This window comes from Sander lucioperca, chromosome 17, assembly GCF_008315115.2.
Source record: "Sander lucioperca isolate FBNREF2018 chromosome 17, SLUC_FBN_1.2, whole genome shotgun sequence".
Lineage (NCBI taxonomy): Eukaryota > Metazoa > Chordata > Actinopteri > Perciformes > Percidae > Sander > Sander lucioperca.
In genome coordinates this window covers 19,112,028-19,133,136 of record NC_050189.1, presented here as the reverse complement: position 1 = coordinate 19,133,136, position 21,109 = coordinate 19,112,028, and the positions used below count along the sequence as shown (strand labels likewise).

Here is a 21,109-nt window from a genome sequence, read left to right as displayed (position 1 = left end):
TTTTGTGAATGTACCAGAGTCAAACTTTCGTTTAAAAGCATATTCAGGATGGAATCGCCACTTTTAAGATGTACCGTATTTTCGTTTTTTGGTCAAATGGCCTTTTGAATGGGAGTGCTAGCGGCACTTTTATGCTAGCCTCAAAATAGCTATTTTCAAAACACTAAGAAGGCTCGACACAACATGAGACTTTGCTCCCAGTATCACCAGGAGCTCTACACCTTAACGAAAGCATTGACAACATTGTTTGTGTTCACAGAGTTTACTAAAAAGAAAGGTTTTGAGCAACTCACTTTAGCAGTTGCTGTTTACGCTATCCGCCATTTTCCCAGTCCAAAAGAGTCGATCTCCGAATGCGAATGAACGGACTCCATAGGAGGAAATGTCATTCTTATGAGGCTCCTTTTTCAACTACAAGGAAACATTGTGTTTCACTAACGACAAAACAACAAATTTTCCGTACATTTATATTGAACTAAGCTTTAGGAGCTCTCCATCTTTACTCTCCTCCCTCGACTATTTCTGACTGGCTCGATAGACGGCGACCGGAAGAACAACAGCTACAGTGAGTTGCTCAAAACCTTTCTTTTTAGTAAACTCTGTGTACACAAACAATGTTCTCAATGCTTTGGTTAAGGTGTAGAGCTCCTGGTGATACTTGGAGCAAAGTCTCATGTTGTGTCGAGCCTTCTTAGTGTTTTAAAAATAGCTATTTTGAGGCTAGCATAAAAGTAGCTAGCACTAGCTAGCACTCCCAAGTAGCTAGCACTCCCATTCAAAAGGCCATTTGACCAAAAACGAAAATACGTTAAATCTTAAAAGTGGCGATTCCGTCCTAAATATGCTTTTAAACGAAAGTTTGACTTGGGTACATTCACAAAAAGACCCTAAGTTGCATTTTGGCGGGAGTTATACTTTAAGGTGACCAGATTTCTGAGACAAAATTCGGGGACATTTTCAGCTCAGAAGCGTAAATACCTCCAAAACAGGTAATGTTTTTATCTTTGTAAAACTTAAAATGGGGACACTGCCCCTCACTAGACCTATAGCTGCACTGGGGCACAAGCCTCCATAGGGGGGGTCTATGAGCATGCTCCCCTGTAAGAAAATGTTGTCTATTTTAACGTTTAAATGCATCAATCTGGTGCACTTTGAAAACAAATTCAGAGGTTAGACTTGATTATTCTTATCTATGGATGGAAATATTTGTGCTGTAGCCTGAACTATTTTGCACTTCAGAATTTTAACCATGCACACACAGGTGGAATAGTTTTTCACAGCTGGGATACACTGGCTAAGCAATTTACAAAAATGTCTGTGCTGACATTAATAGTTTGAGAATACATTATAATTTGTGCCCAAAGTTGGAGACCATATAGAAATTTTGTTGCAATTTCAAACCGGATTACCCGGGAACCACTTGTTGTACTGATGCATATGTTGAGTGAAGAGTTGGTGAGATATTTCACAGAGTAATGGGTGTGCAGAGATTTATGCAGAATGCAAATATGATAACATTCCATTTAAGTTCAATGTTCATTTTCTCGCAAACCATTTGTCACAGCAAGGGGGTTAACACTTTTGCATGCACTATATCCGTGTCACATTCTCATTATGGGCTGAGCCCCCCTAAAGGTCTGATCCTAGAATCGCCCCTGCTGCTACTTCATACTTGTACTCCACTACACCTCAGAGGGAAATGTTGTAATGTTTACTGCACTAACTTTATCTGACAGCTTTTGCTTTATTGCTTCAGGCTGGGCTTGTTTCTGCAACAGCTCATTGAGTATCGGATACAATTAAAACTATTGAGGAAATATTTTCCTTTGACATTGGTCCAGTATTAAACGAGATTGCTGAGTCGGCAACGGCGAAACAAGCTATAATGTACAGTAAGTTAATAGCACAATTGTCCAGCTTGTGTTCATAAAAGTGCTCGTTTTGCCACTGACAGACTCAGATTAATATTCTAAGTGTCTGACAACATTATGGAAAAGATTTCTAAGCAGGTCGGCCTTTCTGTTAAAGATTAAGATACTTTTTTTAAACATAAAAAGTCCGCTAAATTGCGTTCGCTAAACCCACCAGACTATGTACTACAGTGTAAATAAACAGTAATTTCAGCATCGTAAAATATGGGCATTCTACATCTCTGACCGGCGCTTGCTCTGGCTGTCTTGAGCCTGCGTGTGTAGGGTGCACGACTATACATTTGGTCAATGTTTTCTTTCTTTCATTCCAATTTCGGGTCTGTCAATCACAGTGAAAACCGGGGACATTTCCGGGGACACCTCCAGCCGGGGACAGGTCATCGAAACCGGGGACTGTCCCCGGAAACCGGGGATGTCTGGTCACTCTATTATACTTTAACAGTTTGCTTTTGCCTAGCTATGACACAAGTCGGTAACCTAAACCTAACATCGGCGCTTGCGAGGGCTTGTGAGCAGAGATTTTAATGTTACAAAATTAGCAAAGATTGGTCTTACCGTAAGGCTGCTCCAGCTCTCTTTGAGGAGTGTGTGTGACCGGACTCTTGTGCCCACAGACCAAACCGGGCGGTACTCCTTTGAAGTCTCTTCCCGGTACTCCTTTCAACGACTTTGAAGTATCTACGCGCTACTCTTTTGAAGTTGTGAGGTCAGAATTCAAATCTGGCGGTCAAGCATTTATATCCGTAATGCCTTTCTTGTTAATAATAATAAATTTACATACAACATGTCACATTTTTAAATTACCTTCACTGCTAAAAGCATAACAAATAAAATGTATTTCATTTTATAGCGATATTTTATTTTTCCATTTTATTTCTATGCTTCTATAACATTAACTAAAAATATTATTTAAATCTGCCTTATTCACCTACAGTAGCACTACTGCTGTTGTTTTACAGCAGACTACCGCAAATTCAAAATATACAGTAAATCACTGTGAATGAAATGTTAATACCCATAATGCAATTCATATTACAGTAATGAACCAGAAAAGAAAATGATGGTATTTTACTGGGTATTTTGTGGTACGTAACTGTAGAAATTACAGCAGTCTAACAGTGCATTTATTTACTATTTTATTCATATATTACGCCACTTTTGTTAAACCAAGACTTTTGTAAACTCATTTCAAGCACCAAAACAATTGAGTGTAGGTATGTTTTCTCAAGAGATTTGAGAAATATGTCCACTTTAGCGCCAAATTATCTCTTTACACGTTGCTCTGGAACAATTTTGGGCGTCACTTTACAGAAAGCTGAGTTTGTTCTGAACATTTTGACACGGAACAGGTTATACACAAAACCCTTAAAAGGAGATTTCAAGAAGATATCTAAACATACCCTTAGAGCTGTTACACACCAACCAGACGGCCGACTGTCGGCAGTAAAGCCAGTCGGACTGATCAGTCGGGTCCCCGAGGTCCAAAGAAATGCCTCAAAACACACTGAGGAGACGCCGACTTGAGCGTACGCTCTGCGTGTGCGCGAAACGTAATACGTCTCCATAGCAGCAGGCGGCGCTTCTCTGTATTGTTTCCCAGAAAATGAAAACCGGCAGCTGATTGGACGAACGCGTCACGTGGTTCTTTTTTCTCCGGAAATTCACAGCCAGACTGTCATGGCGGCTTGTTCAGAATACGATCTCATATTGTACTAAAATAGTTCACCGAAACGTGTTTCTGAAAACGTTTTAAGAGAGAAATAGGCCGTGCAGTTGCTGAATCTGTCGTCATTTCAGATCGACAAAGGTAAGTTTAAAAGATTTTTGTCAGATTTTGAGCGGCTCATCTGCTCGCCATTTCCGGGTGAGTCCTGACTGCCCTGTCTCCGACTGAACATGTCAGGTCGGTCAAAATGAAGGCCGACGGCTCCTCCAACGGACAACGGATGGGGGAAACACCGAACAGACTCGAGTCACTGACTTCGCCAGACTGTCCGACGGCCGATAATCGGGTTGGTGTGTCAGGGCCCTTAGACCTCAGAGGGTTGAAGAAAATAATTTACCATGTAACATACGTGATATCATCTAAAAGGACAATGTATGTTCAAACAACCTCTTGTTAAAAGCATGTGTGTTTCCGTTTGTGGGGTGACCTTATGAAATGGACTGAACAATGACATCAAACAGAGCCATAATATCATTCAGTTCAAAAATAGATTAAAGAAATCGTTACTTGACCAATACAGAAAGGAATAAACCGAAACATAGGAAGGGAATTGTAATGTAAAGGTATTGTTGTAAGTTATTGTAAGACCTGAAAGACTGTATGCTGTATTTGCATATCTATTTGTTTTGTATTAATATGATATTGTGAAGTAGGGGCAGGACCTAATAAGCTATTTGCTTTCGCCTACTCCTTCTCGAATTTATTCTTTTTCTGTTATTACTTTTTTGGTCTTTGGTAAATTCTGATTGTTTGTGGTTTTAATATTTTTTTTTCCAACATTGTTGATTGTTCAAGATAAACAAAATATTTACAATGAAATGAAATGTGGATTTTTTATTTAGTATCTTTTCTTTTATTGTCCATATTATTCATGTGGATTTGTCATTTTATCATCCTGTTTATGATGTATGTGTATGTTGTGTGTGAGTATCTATCTATCTATCTATCTCTCTCTCTCTCTCTCTCTCTCTCTCTCTCTCTCTCTCTCTCTCTCTCTCTCTCTCTCTCTCTCTCTCTCTCTCTCTCTCTCTCTCTCTCATGATCCTATTGTAGCAACGGTAAGTAAGGGGGTTGTGACCGCGAGATCGCGAGATTTGCAGTGGCCAGAGTGAGTCTACACAACAGAGCGAGCAGCCACAGTGGAGAGCTGCTGGATTTCAGAGCCAAAGAGAGGAATGGAGGAGGACAACCAGAACCCGGAGCAGCGGAGCAACAAGGTCCCCAGAAGACAAGCAGCAGGCTCGGACTCTGATACCACCGATGTTCAGGTCAGTGTTCAGGACACAACAACGCGGAGGAGTCTCGAGGCTCCGTGTATCATCCGTTCATTCTGTTGTTAGACATCAAACGTCGAGAAAGGAAAGCCGTGTTTTGATGTCTCCGTTTCCTGCTTTCATCTTGTAGCGACTCAAACTAACTAAATGCGTAGTGTCTTGTTCTCTTTGATCTCGAGAGAGCGCGCGGAACAAACAATGATACATTTCCCTCCAAAACTCAACAAAACAAGTTGCCGAACAAAGACGATAATAGGCGAACTGTGGAGAGTCTCATTAACTGCAGACTAGAGATCATAAACACTTCAATATAAAAACGACCCGATGAAACCAGTTGAGAAACGTTAACAGTGTTTTTATCCAGAAAAAACCGCAGTTTACTGCTCCAATATGGCGGCGACGCGCTGCGCTCAGATACTAAAGTGAGAAAGATATTCAAAGATTCTAACTTCCGGGATCAATTACTCTGTAGCGAAATGTTATTAAATCACAAAGGACGCCCCTTTCCTATCGTAGTAAGGTAAACAACGAGCTACAAACTCATTTTCATCAACACGAGCCGTCCTCCAACCTGGAGTAAGACGAGTGTTTAGGGACCGTCTACAAACTACAACACTGAAAAGAGATACAACCAAAATATGTATTAATTTAATGAATAAATAAGGTAGTGTCTCCAAACTTACCTCAATTCTAACGTGTCTCCTGCTGGTTATACTACAACACGTAGTTTAAAAAAGTCAGTTATGGAATCAGTGATACAACCAGCAATTTCTTGATAGAAAATCTAGATGCCTTGTCCTGCGATACAGGAATTTCAGTTTACCGGCATACTTGAATAATATTTTGTCAGCAATAGATTTACAGGTTAATGACTGCTCTAATGTTAACCCCAGGTATGTGACATTTTTCTATTTCAGTGCCATTACATGTGACCTTAAAACATTTAATATTGTAAATGAAATAGAGTCATGTCTCTAAACTTACCTCACACATAAGTTGTATTCTTCTGGTTGTACTATATCACTTGCTTTTCAAAAATAGGCATATGCATAATTTTGAGGAATAATTTTAGCCAAAAACCTGTAATATATGTGTGGATTCAGTGTGGAACTTGCACAAGATGGTTCACACGCAATGCCTTGGAATGACAACAGCACAAATACCAAACAAAAATACTAGGGCTGTCAAGCAATTCATTTTTTTATCATGATTAATCGCTGAATTTCTATAGTTAATCGTGATTAATCGCATGTTTTATCACATGATTAAAATTCTATTATTTTGCATTTCAGAACAGTTTTTAAGTACATATTAACAACGGAAAGCAGTTCTTACCAGTGTATCTTGATTGGGAATCAAATGAATGCAAAGAAAAGATTTGTATTTGTTAATTTATTTACTGTAAACAAAAGAAAAATGTGTCATTATTGCACAATTCCTCCAAGTACCTAACTAAAAATCTAAAAATCCCTATCCTTACCAGAGTCAATATAGTGTGCAGTAACTCCTAAATAATTTTGATTACTCACTGACGTCCAGTGATCACCGGTTAATGAGACAGCATTTGTACTTTGCAGCAGTTCCAGTGTGGCTGCTTTCTCCGTGTCATACAGGCTGTGTATCCATGACAACTACTGTCCCCTCGACGGCAACGAGACAGGCCAGAACATGCCAACCATAGTACGTCTTTAAGACCCAAGATTTCTACGATGCTGACAGGTCTGCAGTTAGTTGCTACCAATTTTGCAAGAGCTGTAGTAATTTTTTTGGATTTGGTTTCATCAACAGGTCGGCGAGTAGCACTCTCCAAAATAGTGCTTTGCCTGAGCCCACTGAGCTAACTGTACTACCATGCTTAGCTCCTTTGGTGGTAGCTCAAGCTTGACGTGCTTCGGTGATATTTTAATTCGGCTTTACACAATGTACGTATGGCTTTCAACTTGTCTACGAGCCTTCTGTGAGTTTTGGAAAATAAAAAGCGCCATTCAGAGTTATTGCTGCTGTGTTTCTCCATCATGCTGCAGCCTGCAGCAGTAGCTGTGTTACGAGGAAGTATGGCAGCTTGATGATAGGTAAAGGTGCTGCAAAGGGTCGAAATAGTAGCCTGTTAGGCACGACGACGCAAAGCCGAGCAAAGTGTAAAATAAATTAATAAATGGCGGCATGCGATTAAAAAAAATAAACGCGTTATGCTCGGCCCGTAATCACATCGCGATTAACGCGTTAATGCTGACAGCCCTAAAAAATATTCAAAACACAACAATCATTTCTAACATTCTTTTATTGAACATTGAATTGACAATGACAGGCACTACTAAAAAGAATGACATATACACTTTAAAGTGCAGTTTTCTACTGATATTTTCTTTCAACTAACACAAACAGTTGATATTGCAAAGTCTGAAAATTAACATTGTTGATTTGTGCATTATGAATGAATGTGATATTGATTTTTTTTTGTTCTGCCACCTCTATATATTTTTATATATTTTTATATATATATATATATATATATATATATCAATAAAAATAATTCTGAAATACTAAATAAAAAAAATTATTTTATTTAGTATTTTTGAAAAGTAATGGTTATAGTTCAACCATTGGGTGAGCAGTTATAGTGAGGTAAGTATGGAAATACTTCTCTTTGGAATTATTAAAGTTTTAAATGTTTTTAGCAATAAATATTCCCCAAAATGATTTATTTTTAAAAATTACATGTTGTAGTACAACCAGCAGGGGGGCCAATATCATCCCAAAACTAATACAGTTGTCTAACAATATGCCGGAATTGAATAATGAATTTTTGACTCCAAGGGTTCACTTACTTTCCCCGGTGGCACTTTGGATGTTTTCAATTAAGACACAAAATACAGTAATTTCTCTTGAACAATTTACTTAAAATTAAAGGGATTACTAAATATAACATGTCACAAATAAAACAAAATAAAGGAGAACCAATGGCAGAATGTAACTAAGTACATTTACTCAAGTACTGTACTTAAGTACAAATTTAAGGTACTTCACTTGAGTCTTTATTTACGTTTCATGCCACTTTCTACTTCACTACATTTCAGAGAGAAATATTGTACTTTTTACTCCACTACATTCATCTGATCGCTTTAGTTACTAGTTACTTTTCACATTTCTGCACACAAAACACATATATCTTATAAAATACAATGTTTTATTGAAAATGTAACTACACAACGAGAGAGAGAGAGAGAGAGAATTTGAAAGCAGTTATAATTAGCCTATGTGACAATACAATTTGTTTTGGTTAAATCAACAAATAATCGTGATCAATATATTGATCAAAATAATTGTGATTATCATTTTGGCCATAATTGTGCAGCCCTAGTATATAATACCTTTCACTGCTTAAAGATTGGAAGGTGTGGGTGAGATGGGTGTGCCAGCTAGTCCTGCAGGGTGAGAGAGATCAGTATATTAGCTTCCATCTTCATGAGCACCAAAATATGTACGCAGTATGTAACACCTCTCAAGCATAAAGGTCTCCAGCAGCTGCCCACACAACCACCTCCTGATAGAGAGCATGTCCACCTGAAAAGTAAAGTTATGCTTTAAATGTCTTCATAGCCTGATACAAATCCATGTTACAGTACTGTTTACTCATTGATGGGAACTATGGCAGTGTACATTTTTACGGATGTAGCCATCTCCTCCAGTATGTACAGTACCTGCAGACAAAGTTAGGTGTATGGCTTATTGATGCATGTTAACTGTAGCCTCCAGATAGGACTAAATTATTAAAAGCCTTATAATTCACGCTACACATCTGATTGAGATTTTAAGAAACTCACCTCACTGAAATCATATGGCTTTTGGAGGGTAGCATACATTGTGTACTGAAAGGAACATACAAATGTGTTAGTTCTGTAAACTAGTCATCAGTCATAATTTCTGAAAATATTGCATCTCACCATCAGCATAAACACCCCACAGCTGTTGCTCTGATGCTGGTGAGATGCGCCCTGTGGTGGTAAAAGGGCAGTATGATTTATCAATGATTCTTATTATATGATGGCTACTGATAGCCACCCTCATTTTGTTGCTTTAATCATACAAAAAGTGAAAAACAATGCGCTTTAAACTTGCATTTAGCAGCAACCAGCGTCCATCAGCGGCACATAGGATCACTTCATCAAATCACAACAAACAATCAAGCCTGCCTATGTACCAGTGTATGCTACTCTACTAAATGCAATGAATCGCGCTCTAGCCACACGTTTTACCTCGTCAGCCAAGTAAAATGCCTTCCATGGTCCATCGGACACAGCATGTGCCAGGTTACTGAAAAGGTTTGGAAGACGTGTAAGTGATGCTGAACTACACCTTCCTGTGCTAAAAAGTGACCTGGGAGTAGCAGCAATTCCTAGTAGACACTTATAGAACGTATGGAACATATGAACAGGAGGAACAATACATTCAGAACAAAACAAGAAAGAAAAAAACAAAAGAAAAAGGAAGTATAGTCCAAAACAGAACTACCATACTTCCAAAAAAACATGATCATATCTAAGTTCTTGGGTTCTCAAAGCAGTATTTGGGTGGTCTAAATAACATTTTTCAAAAGTAAAGATGCAGATGAGGTTTCTAGTGAACCAATGAAAAACTTTATTTTAAACAAAAATACTTAAATTGCTTTGAATAGAAAAATAGACCATTACTGCTGCAAGACCCAGAATTAGATAAGAACATAGGGAACCAGTAATCAGCTTTCTATGAAAAACCTGAAGATTTCTAGGTATCGGCCATCTCCAAAGCCACTAGGGTGTCTTGAATCAAAGTACTGCATAATCCTCAGTCTTGGTTTGAGAACCTGTTAAAAGTTTTATTTCATGGAATGGCAAGATAAGGGTTGGTTAAAGTCCCACATATTACTTATAAATAGTAAATAGTGCATTTATAAGGCTATATTTTATATATATATATATATATATATATATATAATTTTATTCAAAGTGCTTTACAAGTGATTGCTCTCATTCACCCATTATTTGAGGCTGAAACAAAAATAACATTCAAATTCATGTTCAGCATGGCCAAAAACATTGGGAGGTGGGGGTGCATGGTTAGACCCTTCAACACACAAACCAAAATAGGGGGCAAGGAGAGGTTGGAATTGATCCGGAAAAGGTCGGGTTAGATTCTTAGACCTGAAATTGTTACGCATATCAAAAATGTTGTGATGTACTACATAAAATGTACCAACAAAGAGGGTTCAATAATAACAGTATTTCAGATTAAAACAAAGCCACGTCAAAGTGGGTTTACTTACACGCAACTCTAACCTTGAGCCTAATTCAAAATGAAGAGATGAGACAAAAATGACAGGAAATATGTTATTGGATACATACATAATCACTAATACAAGGCATAAAATACAGAAAATGTCCTTACGTTTAGAGGGTGGTGAAAGATCTGGTTCGGAGCTAAACTCCATTTCTGCTGGCTGAGAGGAGGAGGTGACAACTAGATCTGGTCTTACCTCTGCTGGCTGAGAGGCACAGAATTCTGCCTGACCATGCTCATTGAGACACAGCGGAATTTCATTAACGCTTCTAGACACTTCTTTAATTCCTCCTTGATCTTCTTGTTCTTCCGCTGATTGTAATTGTGAATAACATTACGCATCATGAAAACATGAGCAGATGGCGAGAGCATATTCAGTACCGTATTTTCCAGACTATAAGTCGCTCCGGAGTATAAGTCGCATCAGTCAAAAAATGCGTCATGAAGAGGAAAAAAACATATATAAGTCGCACTGGACTATAAGTCGCATTTATTTAGAAATTGATTTCACAAAATCCAAGATCAAGAACAGACATTTAATCTGAAAGGCAAGTTATTCAACTACACAACAGCACACGGAACAAGGGGCTGAATACGGTAGGTGTCCGGTATGTTAACGTAACACATTAACAGTTATTCAACTATACAACAGAATACAGAACAACTACCAGGGCGTGGAAACGTAACTGCACCGTTGACGAGCCTCTCCCAGCAGCACGCTGTTCAAGCACCCATCTGTGGACTCGTTCCTCCAGCTCTGGCCATCTTGCTTTCAGCCCGCGATTAGCCGATTAGCTTTCTTTGTTTTCTTCATTGCAGTAAGAGTCACCTTTTCGCCAGTCCCTCACAAGTTTCTCTCTCACTCCAAACTTTCTTTCTGCTGCTCGATTACCGTTTTCGGCTGCATATTTTACTACCTGCAGTCACCTGCAGTTTCTTTTAGGAGCAGCATATAGTTGTCACAAGCTTAGAGCGCCCTCTGGCAGCTTTAGACGGTAATGGTTTTAGCATGAAATAACATTTAAAAACGTGAAATTATAAATATTTTGATATATAAGTCGCACCTGACTATAAGTCGCAGGACCAGCCAAAGTATGAAAAAAAGTGCGACTTATAGTCCGGAAAATACGGTAATAGTTGTTTTTTGTTCATGGTTGAGAAGAGTTGTTCTGCAACCTGGCTGTTAATTCTCCCTGCCAGTTCAGGTACCATCTTTATCCTCCGGAGGATATCTTTAGGGTCTTTAGTGTTTCCCTCATGGAATGTGTCATAGAGACAATAGTGGTCTGCTGACCCAGTCAATGACAGGGCAAAAAGGGAATTATGTCTCTGGGCAACATGAGAAACAAACATATATATAAAAAGTAACTTACTTGGAACAAACTCACATGCAATCCTCTGTAAACATAGAGTCCCAGAACTTATCAGTGTCTACCTCCCCATCAAATCCATCTGGTGGGTCCTCTAGTTCACTGACTAAAATAAAAAGAAATATCAATATACTGTAGTTAGACCACTGGAGGGGTGAAGCGGTCAACCATGCAAATAAAACCTGTATTGTACCTGCCAAGCTGAAGACACAGCTCTTGTGGAGATCCATGACCACCACAGGAGGATGATGTCCACAGCGGACACAGGAGAAGTTATAATCGTGGTCCGTCAGTGCTTCAAAATGTAGGTATCCATGTATTAGGCTATTTTTGTTTGGGTACTGCTGTCCCGACGTCAGCTCCCATGTCTCGATGGCTTGACCCAGAGCTGTGAGTCTGAAATAAAACATCAATAACAAATTAGAAAATGTAATTCCATGCAAGAGTGCAACAGGGAAAGTTCCAATGATGTATTTAATGGCCTAATGTCATGACTGTCAGCTTAGAAACCTCATCCTGCACCTGAGTTGTAATTGCTTAATTAATGGCCTACTGTGAGTTACGCATTGAACATGCAGTATGGTCACATTTAAAAAAAAAAAAAAAAATTTCACGTTGACCTGGAGGCAGTTCCGAAGATACAGGCAAAAATGGAGGGTTAGAATGACTTTGTCATGAAGATTATGTAAGCAATCCTCCCATTCCTGGTATCGCACCATCATTCCACATCTACTGCATTTTTTCACACCTGAAATGCATAAGTAGATCATTGGGGCATTTAGTGATATATACAAATTGGAAAAGGATGAATAACTGTCAATTTTAGTTTAAACGTGGCACAGACTCTCTGATTCCCTTGACAGTGATGATTTTTGCTGATCTACTGATGATCAGGGGTTCACCAAGGGGAAGATCACCAGGACATTCGGGACAAACGCACTCTTTGGGTATCAGATGTTTAGGCACTTCTGTCTCACTTGTCAACCCATACATCTTTTCAGGCAAGTCTGCAGGAAGCCTTTTCTTGTTGTGAATGTACCTAACAATTCTCCCCAAGTCCTGATCTCGAGGGGGATAGTGCAAATTGCTTGAGGTGACAGTTTCCACCTTGTCTTCAGAGCCCTGACTCTTGAGTATCCCCGCGCTCCTCTCCAGTAAAGAGCTCCTTTCTTGTCTGGAAAAAGTGCCATTTCGCAATGGCCTTGTGGACACAGGCCTGTTTGGCTTTAACACAGTGGCAATGCCACGTGTTATTTGCTGTGTCAAACATTACCATCAACCTCTTATAGTAAGACAGATTTGCCTCATAAACGGAAACATATCTTCTTGAGGAAGAACTTCCCACCTCAACACTGAAGGGGATCCCTTCAGCCTTTGCCGCCGCTTTTTTCAGAAGACATGCCCTCTTCCGCTCCTCACTGAACCATCTGCTACTGACAATGTCCCTCAGAACATCCTCCCTTAGTTCTATCTGAGGGCTGAGGGGTGGTGGGCAGTATTGCAGGGACTGCAGATGGGCACAATCAAAGGATATAAACCCACTCCTGTGCATCACCTCACTGTTGCGCACACAGGCATCCAGCTCACAATGAATTTGATGGCTTGCCCCCGACTTACACTTCTGTACGTGGATGGGTGCACTATTGCTGCTGAAGGACTTTACAACAGCAAATATTCCCCTTTCAATCTCTATTGGCTGACATGCCAGATGACGGTCGGCTGTAATGTCCTCCTTGACAGTTGAGTGGCGTTGTCTCATATGCTGCTTTACATTTTTTTTATTCAGCACTAACTCACACTTTGTGCACTTAACCTTTCTGACCCTCGAACGTAGGCCAACTGCTTTTTCTGGTTGCTGAAGCTCTACCATAGCCTCCACAGGGTGAAGCTGGGCTTCTACCGTGGCCTCCATAGGGTTCAGTTGGCTTTCTAAGGCTTGACGTGAAAAAGAGTGCAGTGGGCCTTCTGCTGGCTCAGGGTGGGGTGGGCCTTCTGCTGGCTCAGGGTGGGGTTGGCCTTCAGCTGGCTGAGGGTGGGGTTGGCCTTCTGCTGGCTCAGGGTGGCATATGCTTAGGTGTCTAAGCAGTTGTTTTTTTGTTTTTTTAAATTAGAATACAACCACAGCAGTGGTAGTGGGACTCCTTTCTGCAGCCCCATTTGCAGGTATACATTACAAACTCTGAAAGGAAGGTAAAAAACAAAGCAGGCTTTAATAACTGGTCCAAAAACAAGTGCCTTCTTGACCACGGTTAGTATCCTCACCTTCTTCATATCAACACAGGTTAATAATCGAAACCAATGAATTAGCAATCAGTAAACATACCTCCATGCTGTACCACTGTTTTCAGATGTGACTGTAAATATGTTTCCACTTTTGAGTAGCCACCCTTATAAAGTGGGCAAAATGGGCAGTGGAGAAATTGACATCCTTCCTCAAAGCATCTTGTGGCCTGGGGCTTGTGGCCACTCGGCAAAATTGACAGATGTAGCTATAGATTAGAGATAGAAAACATTAGTCAAGCTCAACTTACTTATCTCACCCTCCTAGCACTAGCTGCTACCTGCTGCGTTGAATCCAATGAATCCTCACGTAAGAAAGCTAAAAAAACCTATGTGAAAACGAAGTTAGTAAACAGTGTGCATTTATAAATTCTGTACCTCTAGAATGCTGTTACACAAAGTTACCTACCGCCAAAACGAGGCAACGCGCCCACGCTAACATCCAACTTAACAATGTACTGTGGCAATGTTAACTACACAGTAAAATAATTGACAGTCTTCGCTGCAAACTCTAGCTTCTAGCCACAAACAGTCTAACACGTTGCTGTCTTCTGGCTAGCTGCTATGGCTATTAGCTATGGCTAAGACGAGATAGCATGACATTAGCTGCTACCGAACCATGTGCTTGTCGCGATTATTAATATCGGATTCGGATACCGTATATGATTAAGAAGACACAGCTATATCAGTGATATAAATGAGAATACTTCCTAGTCAATGTTGTCGAAATAAACAATAGCCTACTTACTGACATAATCTCTCATTGAGTGACCACTTGACAGAGATGTTCACAAGTAATTTTTTGGAAGTCCAAGTCTCAAGTCTTTGAGCTTGAGTCCAAGTCAAGTCTCAAGTCTTTTGCCACGAGTCCAAGTCAAGTCTCTGGCCATCTGATCTGTCCCTAACACTGTATTGTTAAATCTTATGAATTGAAAGCATGTCCTGTAGCTACCATCCAGACAGTACAGTAATAAAATCAGTTGTAGGATAACTTTATGGGGTCTATGTAACATCCCACTAGCCCTCTGACCTGGTGAAATATTAACCTAAAGCTGTCACATCATATGGATACAACTATAAAGATACAATATGCCTGTTCCCAGCATTAGCACAACACTTTGCGATGGTTAGCTTGTTACCTGTGGAGATATATGCTAAATGTAATGTCTTTTCACTCAAAAAAATCTAATGTCGAAGTTAGGGCTGAACGATTAATTGCATTTTCGATAATATCGCGATATGTTAAAACGCGATTTCCTAATCGCAAAGGCTGCGATTTGGTCACATGACTCGCGAGAGCAATCAGTCTGCACTCCGTAGAGAAAGCATCAACTAGCACACTAACGCTACACTGTACCTTGAGCTGATTTCTGTCATTCAAACAACTCTGAGTTGTAGTTTAAAACTTTTACAGCCATTTTAATAAAATGAAGGGTTTTATTCGGGCTTGAGTCTATACATGCAGGATACAGACACACAGAACTCAAGGCTCGGTTGGCAACGATTAGCTCTGATTAGCGGTTAGCTCCGGTTAGCGGTTAGCTCCGTTATAAAGATATGAGTGGAGGATCTGCCACTGAGAGGGGTAAAAACCAGACTCTGATAAATGACGTTCGGGGAGCTTTCACAGCAGCGTGGCCGCGGTGTTTCAACGGTTTTATTAGTACAGTTAATCCCACGGCAAGAACACCAGCAACTAGCTAACGTAACGATAGCCTCTCTGAACAAGTGCACTCGGCAGCACGAGGGGGAGGGGCTGGAGGCAGCTCCTCTCTGTGCACTGTAAAAAATTACGTGTGTGTGTGTAGATATACTATATTTTTACTTATTTAACTGTCTAGTGTGTAATTGTGTGTTCATACTATACATTATTATATTATTCTTTGTTGAATAATACAGAAGACAAAGAGCTTAAAAAAATAATCAAATCGAAATCGCAATATTTGGGGAAAAAAATCGCAATTAGATTTTCAAAAATCGTTCAGCCCTAGTCGAAGTGGAAATCAAGAGAATAGTGGCAGCGCCACACAAGTTACAGAACAACATGCATTGCATCAGTGTCAGTCCAAATTACGCACAATAAGCAGTTTGAACTCACTGATCTAATGCAATTTATTTATTTTTTAAGTGTTAGTATGCTCAGTGAAACTGAGTCCAGCGCGAGGGAGATCCGACTCAGAGGAGGAGAGGTTAGTGAGGCCAGCATCTCCACGGCAGGTGATAGTGCGCACGGATCTGCTGCGCCACGCATGGATGAAATAATGAAATAGTAAATAGGACTACAGTAACAGAAATATGTGCAGAATTAAGACAGTCAACATGGCCCAGTGTTTGGTGGACCGGGTACACCTTGTTCACTTAATAGTCTACAAATCATCCAAGGGATCAATTACGCATCACATGAGTTTGCCCCCCCGACACAGCGTTTGGTGATGATTGATCGTTGTTTAGGTACATTAAACCATGTTAAGCTTTTTCCTTACATAGGCTCTAATGAAGCAGAAATGCTTAATGTCGGATAACGTCCATAATAATTGGACTTTGGGTTAGATTTTTTGACAGTTTTCAGTGGTTATGAGGAGCAATATGAGAGATAAATTTGGTAATCATTGATAATTGTTTACGTACATTAAACCATGGTTTTATTCATTAGTAAGCTACAGGACAGCGTCTTTCAAAACATGATCTGCGCGTCATTGTACCCAGCACTTCTGGAAATGTACTTCCGAATGCGTCTCTGTCTCCAGCATATTTCAAACCAAACTGACGCCCATAGTAGACCCACTGTACAGAGTTTTCGTTTTAATTACGTTTGAACTGAAAATTGTATAAGTGAGAGCATGTCTAGGCTTCAAAGAAGGTTGTTCACTAACTCTCTCTCTGTTTGACTGTTGCTATAGAAACGAAGAGGAAGAGAGGGACTCAAACGTCACCATTGTCAGCACTGTGACAAATCCTACACAACATCAAAAAATTTAAAGATTCATCAGAGAGTTCACACTGGAGAGAATCTGCACAGCTGTGATCAATGTGGGGCAGCGTTCACACGACAGAGTACCCTAAAAAAACATCAACGCATTCACACTGGAGTGAAGCCATACAGCTGTGATCAATGTGGGGCAGCTTTCACACGACCAAGTCAACTAAAAATACATAAACTCATTCACACTGGAGAGAAACCGTACAGCTGTGATCAATGTGGGACAGCTTTCACACGACGGAGTGACCTAAAAAGACATCAACGCCTTAACACTGGAGAGAAGCCGTACAGCTGTGTTCAGGTCAGTGTTCAGGACACAACAACGATACTAAACAGTGGAGTCTGGAGATGATGTGGGGTACTTATTGTTTATTGTTAACATCTTACTTTACACACTTCATACTGTTGCAGCTAGCTCAGGGGAGAGACTGTATGACACTAGGTGGTACAGCCTGAGACATGCACAATAAAAAAAATTGCCTTCTGCATTTTTGTTTTGCTTTTCCCTCCATTGTACCGAACCGTGATGTCTGAACCGAGGTATGAACCGAACCGTGACTTCTGTGTACCGTTCCACCCCTACCGCGACGTACGCTAATATTACTAGCTAGCTGCTGGCGAAGGAGGAGGGTGGGCAGCAGCTCCGGTCTGGCTGGGTTTAAGTTGCTGCAGCCGCTACTGAAGGTCCAAAGCATGAGTGGACTCATGTGGTGGGAGCCGGAAGTTGTTTGTTGATGTTAGCGGACTCAATTTCTAGGTGCAACACTATCTAACGTTAGCTTAGAAAGTGAGTCAAATTACAAGGATCAGACTCATGACTTTGATTAGCACAAACAATATCTCTGGCCAAAACGGGCCAGCGACTGACCAATTAACTTGCCCGACGTGCTGTTTTACTGGCCCCGGGCCATTGCTTATGTCGATCCCTACCACATTACTGCAGTTAGAAGACCCCGATTGCTTCCATAGTTTGGGGTGGCAGTAGCTCAGTCCGTAGCAAGTTGGGTTGGGAACCGGAGAGTTGCTGGTTCAAGTCCCCGTATGGACCAAAGTTCGTAGTGTGGACCGTACCCCCCACCCCCCCACCCCTTCAAACCGGTCAGGGCACTGGCAGCCCACTCACTCTGACATCTCTCCATTTGTGCATGAATAGGTTCTGAGCACGTGTGTGTGTATTTCAGGCCTGTTTGTAGTGATTTCTAACAGAGTGTAAATTGTAATTTCATCAATAAAAAGCACAACATTTAAATAAATTTATGAAAATTAGTAACATGTCTGCAGCTGGAACAGCCTTTCCTCCATTTTGACATAAAATAAATGTATGTGTATCAAAAAGTTTGAATGGGATTTGAATATCCTATGTACACCGCGATCCACCGCTCCTTCAGCTGTTTATGAAAAGTCATAAAGTTGTAGAGCCGTCTCCTCTACTGAACTCAAGCAAACTACTCCGCTCTCTCTCCCGCTAGTGTGAGCAGAGCAACTGTAACAGTGACAGGACGTCATCACTCACGAAGTCATGGCAACCAAATTAACAACAGGGCGAATACTACTTCACTCAATTAAGTGATAAACGGTGACAAAGCTGCAACATGAAATCCGCATTTAGGCGGGTCCCGTGAAATTTGACAGCTAAAGTTTATTGGAAAATAGCATTGTGGACACTGAATTTAATGAATTTACGGTTTATCAGACCCCAGATGAGGCAAGAAGCTAACGTTAGCGAACGCTGCGGTGATGGTCCGTCTTCCTCTGACTCCCCGCTGCAGGAGAACACTGTAGTCCTCCGACACGCTGTATTAACGTTACTATTTTAAAACCGTTTTCCAGGTTAGTGGGGGTGCATACCACTCAAAACCAACCCCCCCACCCCCGCCGCCACCACCGCTGAAAGAAATTCTAGAAGAAACGCTGATTATTTTAAAGTTGTAATGGAGTTTCTACCTGAAAGTATGACTAAAGAGACAAATGTTTCAGTTTTGAACATTGTCTCCATTGTCTCATGGGGAAAATTTCCTGGATAAACATAACCTTTAGGTGTGCAACTTAACTTTCAGAACTACAAGTTTCAACCTGAGACTGATCTGTAAATATTAGTTATACTCAACCTATTTTCATTTATATATTTGATTACAATGTCACACAGCTATGTTACACTTATGCTAGTAGATCGTTGATCAGCTGTTTCTCCGTGAAGAGAGAGAGAGCGAGAGAAAATTGTGCGCAACAATCAGCTGTTTTTCCGATGGGATAGTCAAGAAGTCGGCTCTTTAGATTAAATTGTAGTCACCGCTACGTATTTTCTTGTCTTTGTTTTTGGTAGTTGTGTTTGGTGTAGTTTCATCGTCCATACGACTCTGATTTACTTTTGTCGGGTCCCCTTCATGGAATGGATGATTAAGTTAGACTCAATATTTACTGTTGAGGTGCTGAAGCATTGACGTTGTGCTATTATTGTGGTAAGCTAGTTCGATTTTGCAGTAGACACACTGTACAGAGTTTTTGTTTTAATTAAGATTGAACGGATTCCAAACTTTGGACACTTTCTGTCGTTTTCTCCATCCTGTCTCTTCTCTTAGCCCCTCACTATTTACGCTGCCGTCAGTCTTCGTAGCAAGTTACTTGAGGAATTTTTTCGGCCCTAATGAAGAGATGAAGAGAATTGTGTGAGAGCATGTCTAGGCTTCAAAGAAGGTTGTTCACTAACTCTCTCTCTGTTTGTCTGTTGCTGTAGAAACGAAGAGAGGGACTGAAATGTCACCACTGTCAGCACTGTGACAAATCCTTTACAACATCAGCATATTTAAAGATTCATCAGAGAGTTCACACTGGAGAGAATCTGCACAGCTGTGATCAATGTGGCTCAGCTTTCACACGACAGAGTTACCTAAAAATACATCAACGCTTTCACACTGGAGAGAAGCCGTACAGCTGTGATCAATGTGGGGCAGCGTTCACGCTACAGAGTCACCTAAAAATACATCAACACATTCACACTGGAGAGAAGCCGTACAGCTGTGATCAATGTGGGTCAGCTTTCACACGACAGAGTGACCTAAAAAGTCATCAGCGCATTCACACTGGACAGAATCTACACAGCTGCGATCAATGTGGAGCAGCTTTCACACGACAGAGTCACCTAAAAATACATCAATGCATTCACACTGGAGAGAAGCCCTACAGCTGTGATCAATGTGGGGCAGCTTTCACACGACAGAGCTACCTAAAAATACATCAGCACCTTCACACTAGAGAGAATCTGCACAGCTGCGATCAATGTGGTGCAGCTTTCACACGACAGAGTCACCTAAAAAGACATCAACACGTTCACACTGGAGAGAAGCCGTACAGCTGTGATCAATGTGGGGTAGCTATCAAACGACAGGGTGACCTAAAGCGACATCAACGCCTTCACACTGGAGAGAATCTACACAGCTGTGATCAATGTGGAGCAGCTTTCACACGACAGAGTTCCCTAAAAACACATCAATACAGTCATACTGGAGAGAAGCCGTACAGCTGTGATCAATGTGGGTCAGCTTTCATACAACAGAATTCCCTAAAAATACATCAACGCATTCACACTGGAGAGAAGCCGTTCAGCTGTGATCAATGTGGGAAAACCTTTTGTCAGAATAGTGACCTTAAAAGACACCAGCGCGTTCACAATGGAGTGAAGCCATATTGCTGTGATCAATGTGGGACAGCGTTCACACAACAGATTTCCCTAAAAAAACATCAACGCATTCACACTGGAGAGAAGCCGTACAGCTGTGATCAATGTGGGAAAACTTTTTCTAATAGTAGTGACCATAAAAGACACCAGCGCATTCACAATGGAGAGAAGCCACATTGGTGTGATCAATGTGGGAAAACTTTTTCTCAGAGTGGTACCCTTAAATCTCACCAGCGCATTCACACTGGAGAGAAGCCGTACAGCTGTGATCAATGTGGGAAAGCTTTCACAACACGGAGTGCCCTAAAACTCCATCAACGTATTCACACTGGAGAGAAGCCGTACAGCTGTGATCAATGTGGGAAAGCTTTTTCTGATCGTAATAACCTTAAAGTCCACCAGCGCATTCACGCTGCCTCGTTGTGAACATGTTTCAGAGCCAAGCTGTTTCCTCCTGCCTCCTCCTCATGCCTTGATAGCTGTTGTTATATTCTTAATACGCTCCCTCCCTTTGAAGAGAGAGTTCTGTTAGAAGTCTGTCGGAGGCTGTTTCTTG

The 21,109-nt window shown here is 40.8% G+C and overlaps 1 protein-coding gene and 1 long non-coding RNA gene across 4 annotated transcripts in view; one reads left to right on the top strand and one right to left on the bottom strand.

The window, feature by feature from the left end:
- The first annotated feature begins 4,746 nt into the window (after positions 1-4,746).
- LOC116064546 (zinc finger protein 239-like) overlaps positions 4,747-21,109 on the top strand; it is a 914,372-nt gene continuing 898,009 nt past the window's right edge. The window contains exons 1-3 of one of the 3 annotated variants that reach the window (XM_035993888.1): positions 4,747-4,925; positions 16,798-16,825; positions 19,634-21,041. In XM_035993888.1, the coding sequence (XP_035849781.1) occupies positions 4,833-4,925; positions 16,798-16,825; positions 19,634-20,979 (1,467 nt within the window). In that variant the 5' untranslated portion in view covers positions 4,747-4,832 and the 3' untranslated portion in view covers positions 20,980-21,041. Of the gene's footprint in view, positions 4,926-16,797; positions 16,826-19,611; positions 21,042-21,109 lie in introns of those variants that run through there. The other 2 variants (XM_035993889.1, XM_035993890.1) reach the window with 2 other exon arrangements.
- On the bottom strand, positions 17,060-20,234 carry LOC118493592. Its single transcript, XR_004895537.1, has 4 exons — positions 20,185-20,234; positions 20,017-20,100; positions 19,867-19,932; positions 17,060-17,142 (listed from the first exon to the last, which is right to left on the bottom strand). It is a non-coding gene; the product is annotated as an uncharacterized LOC118493592 (long non-coding RNA).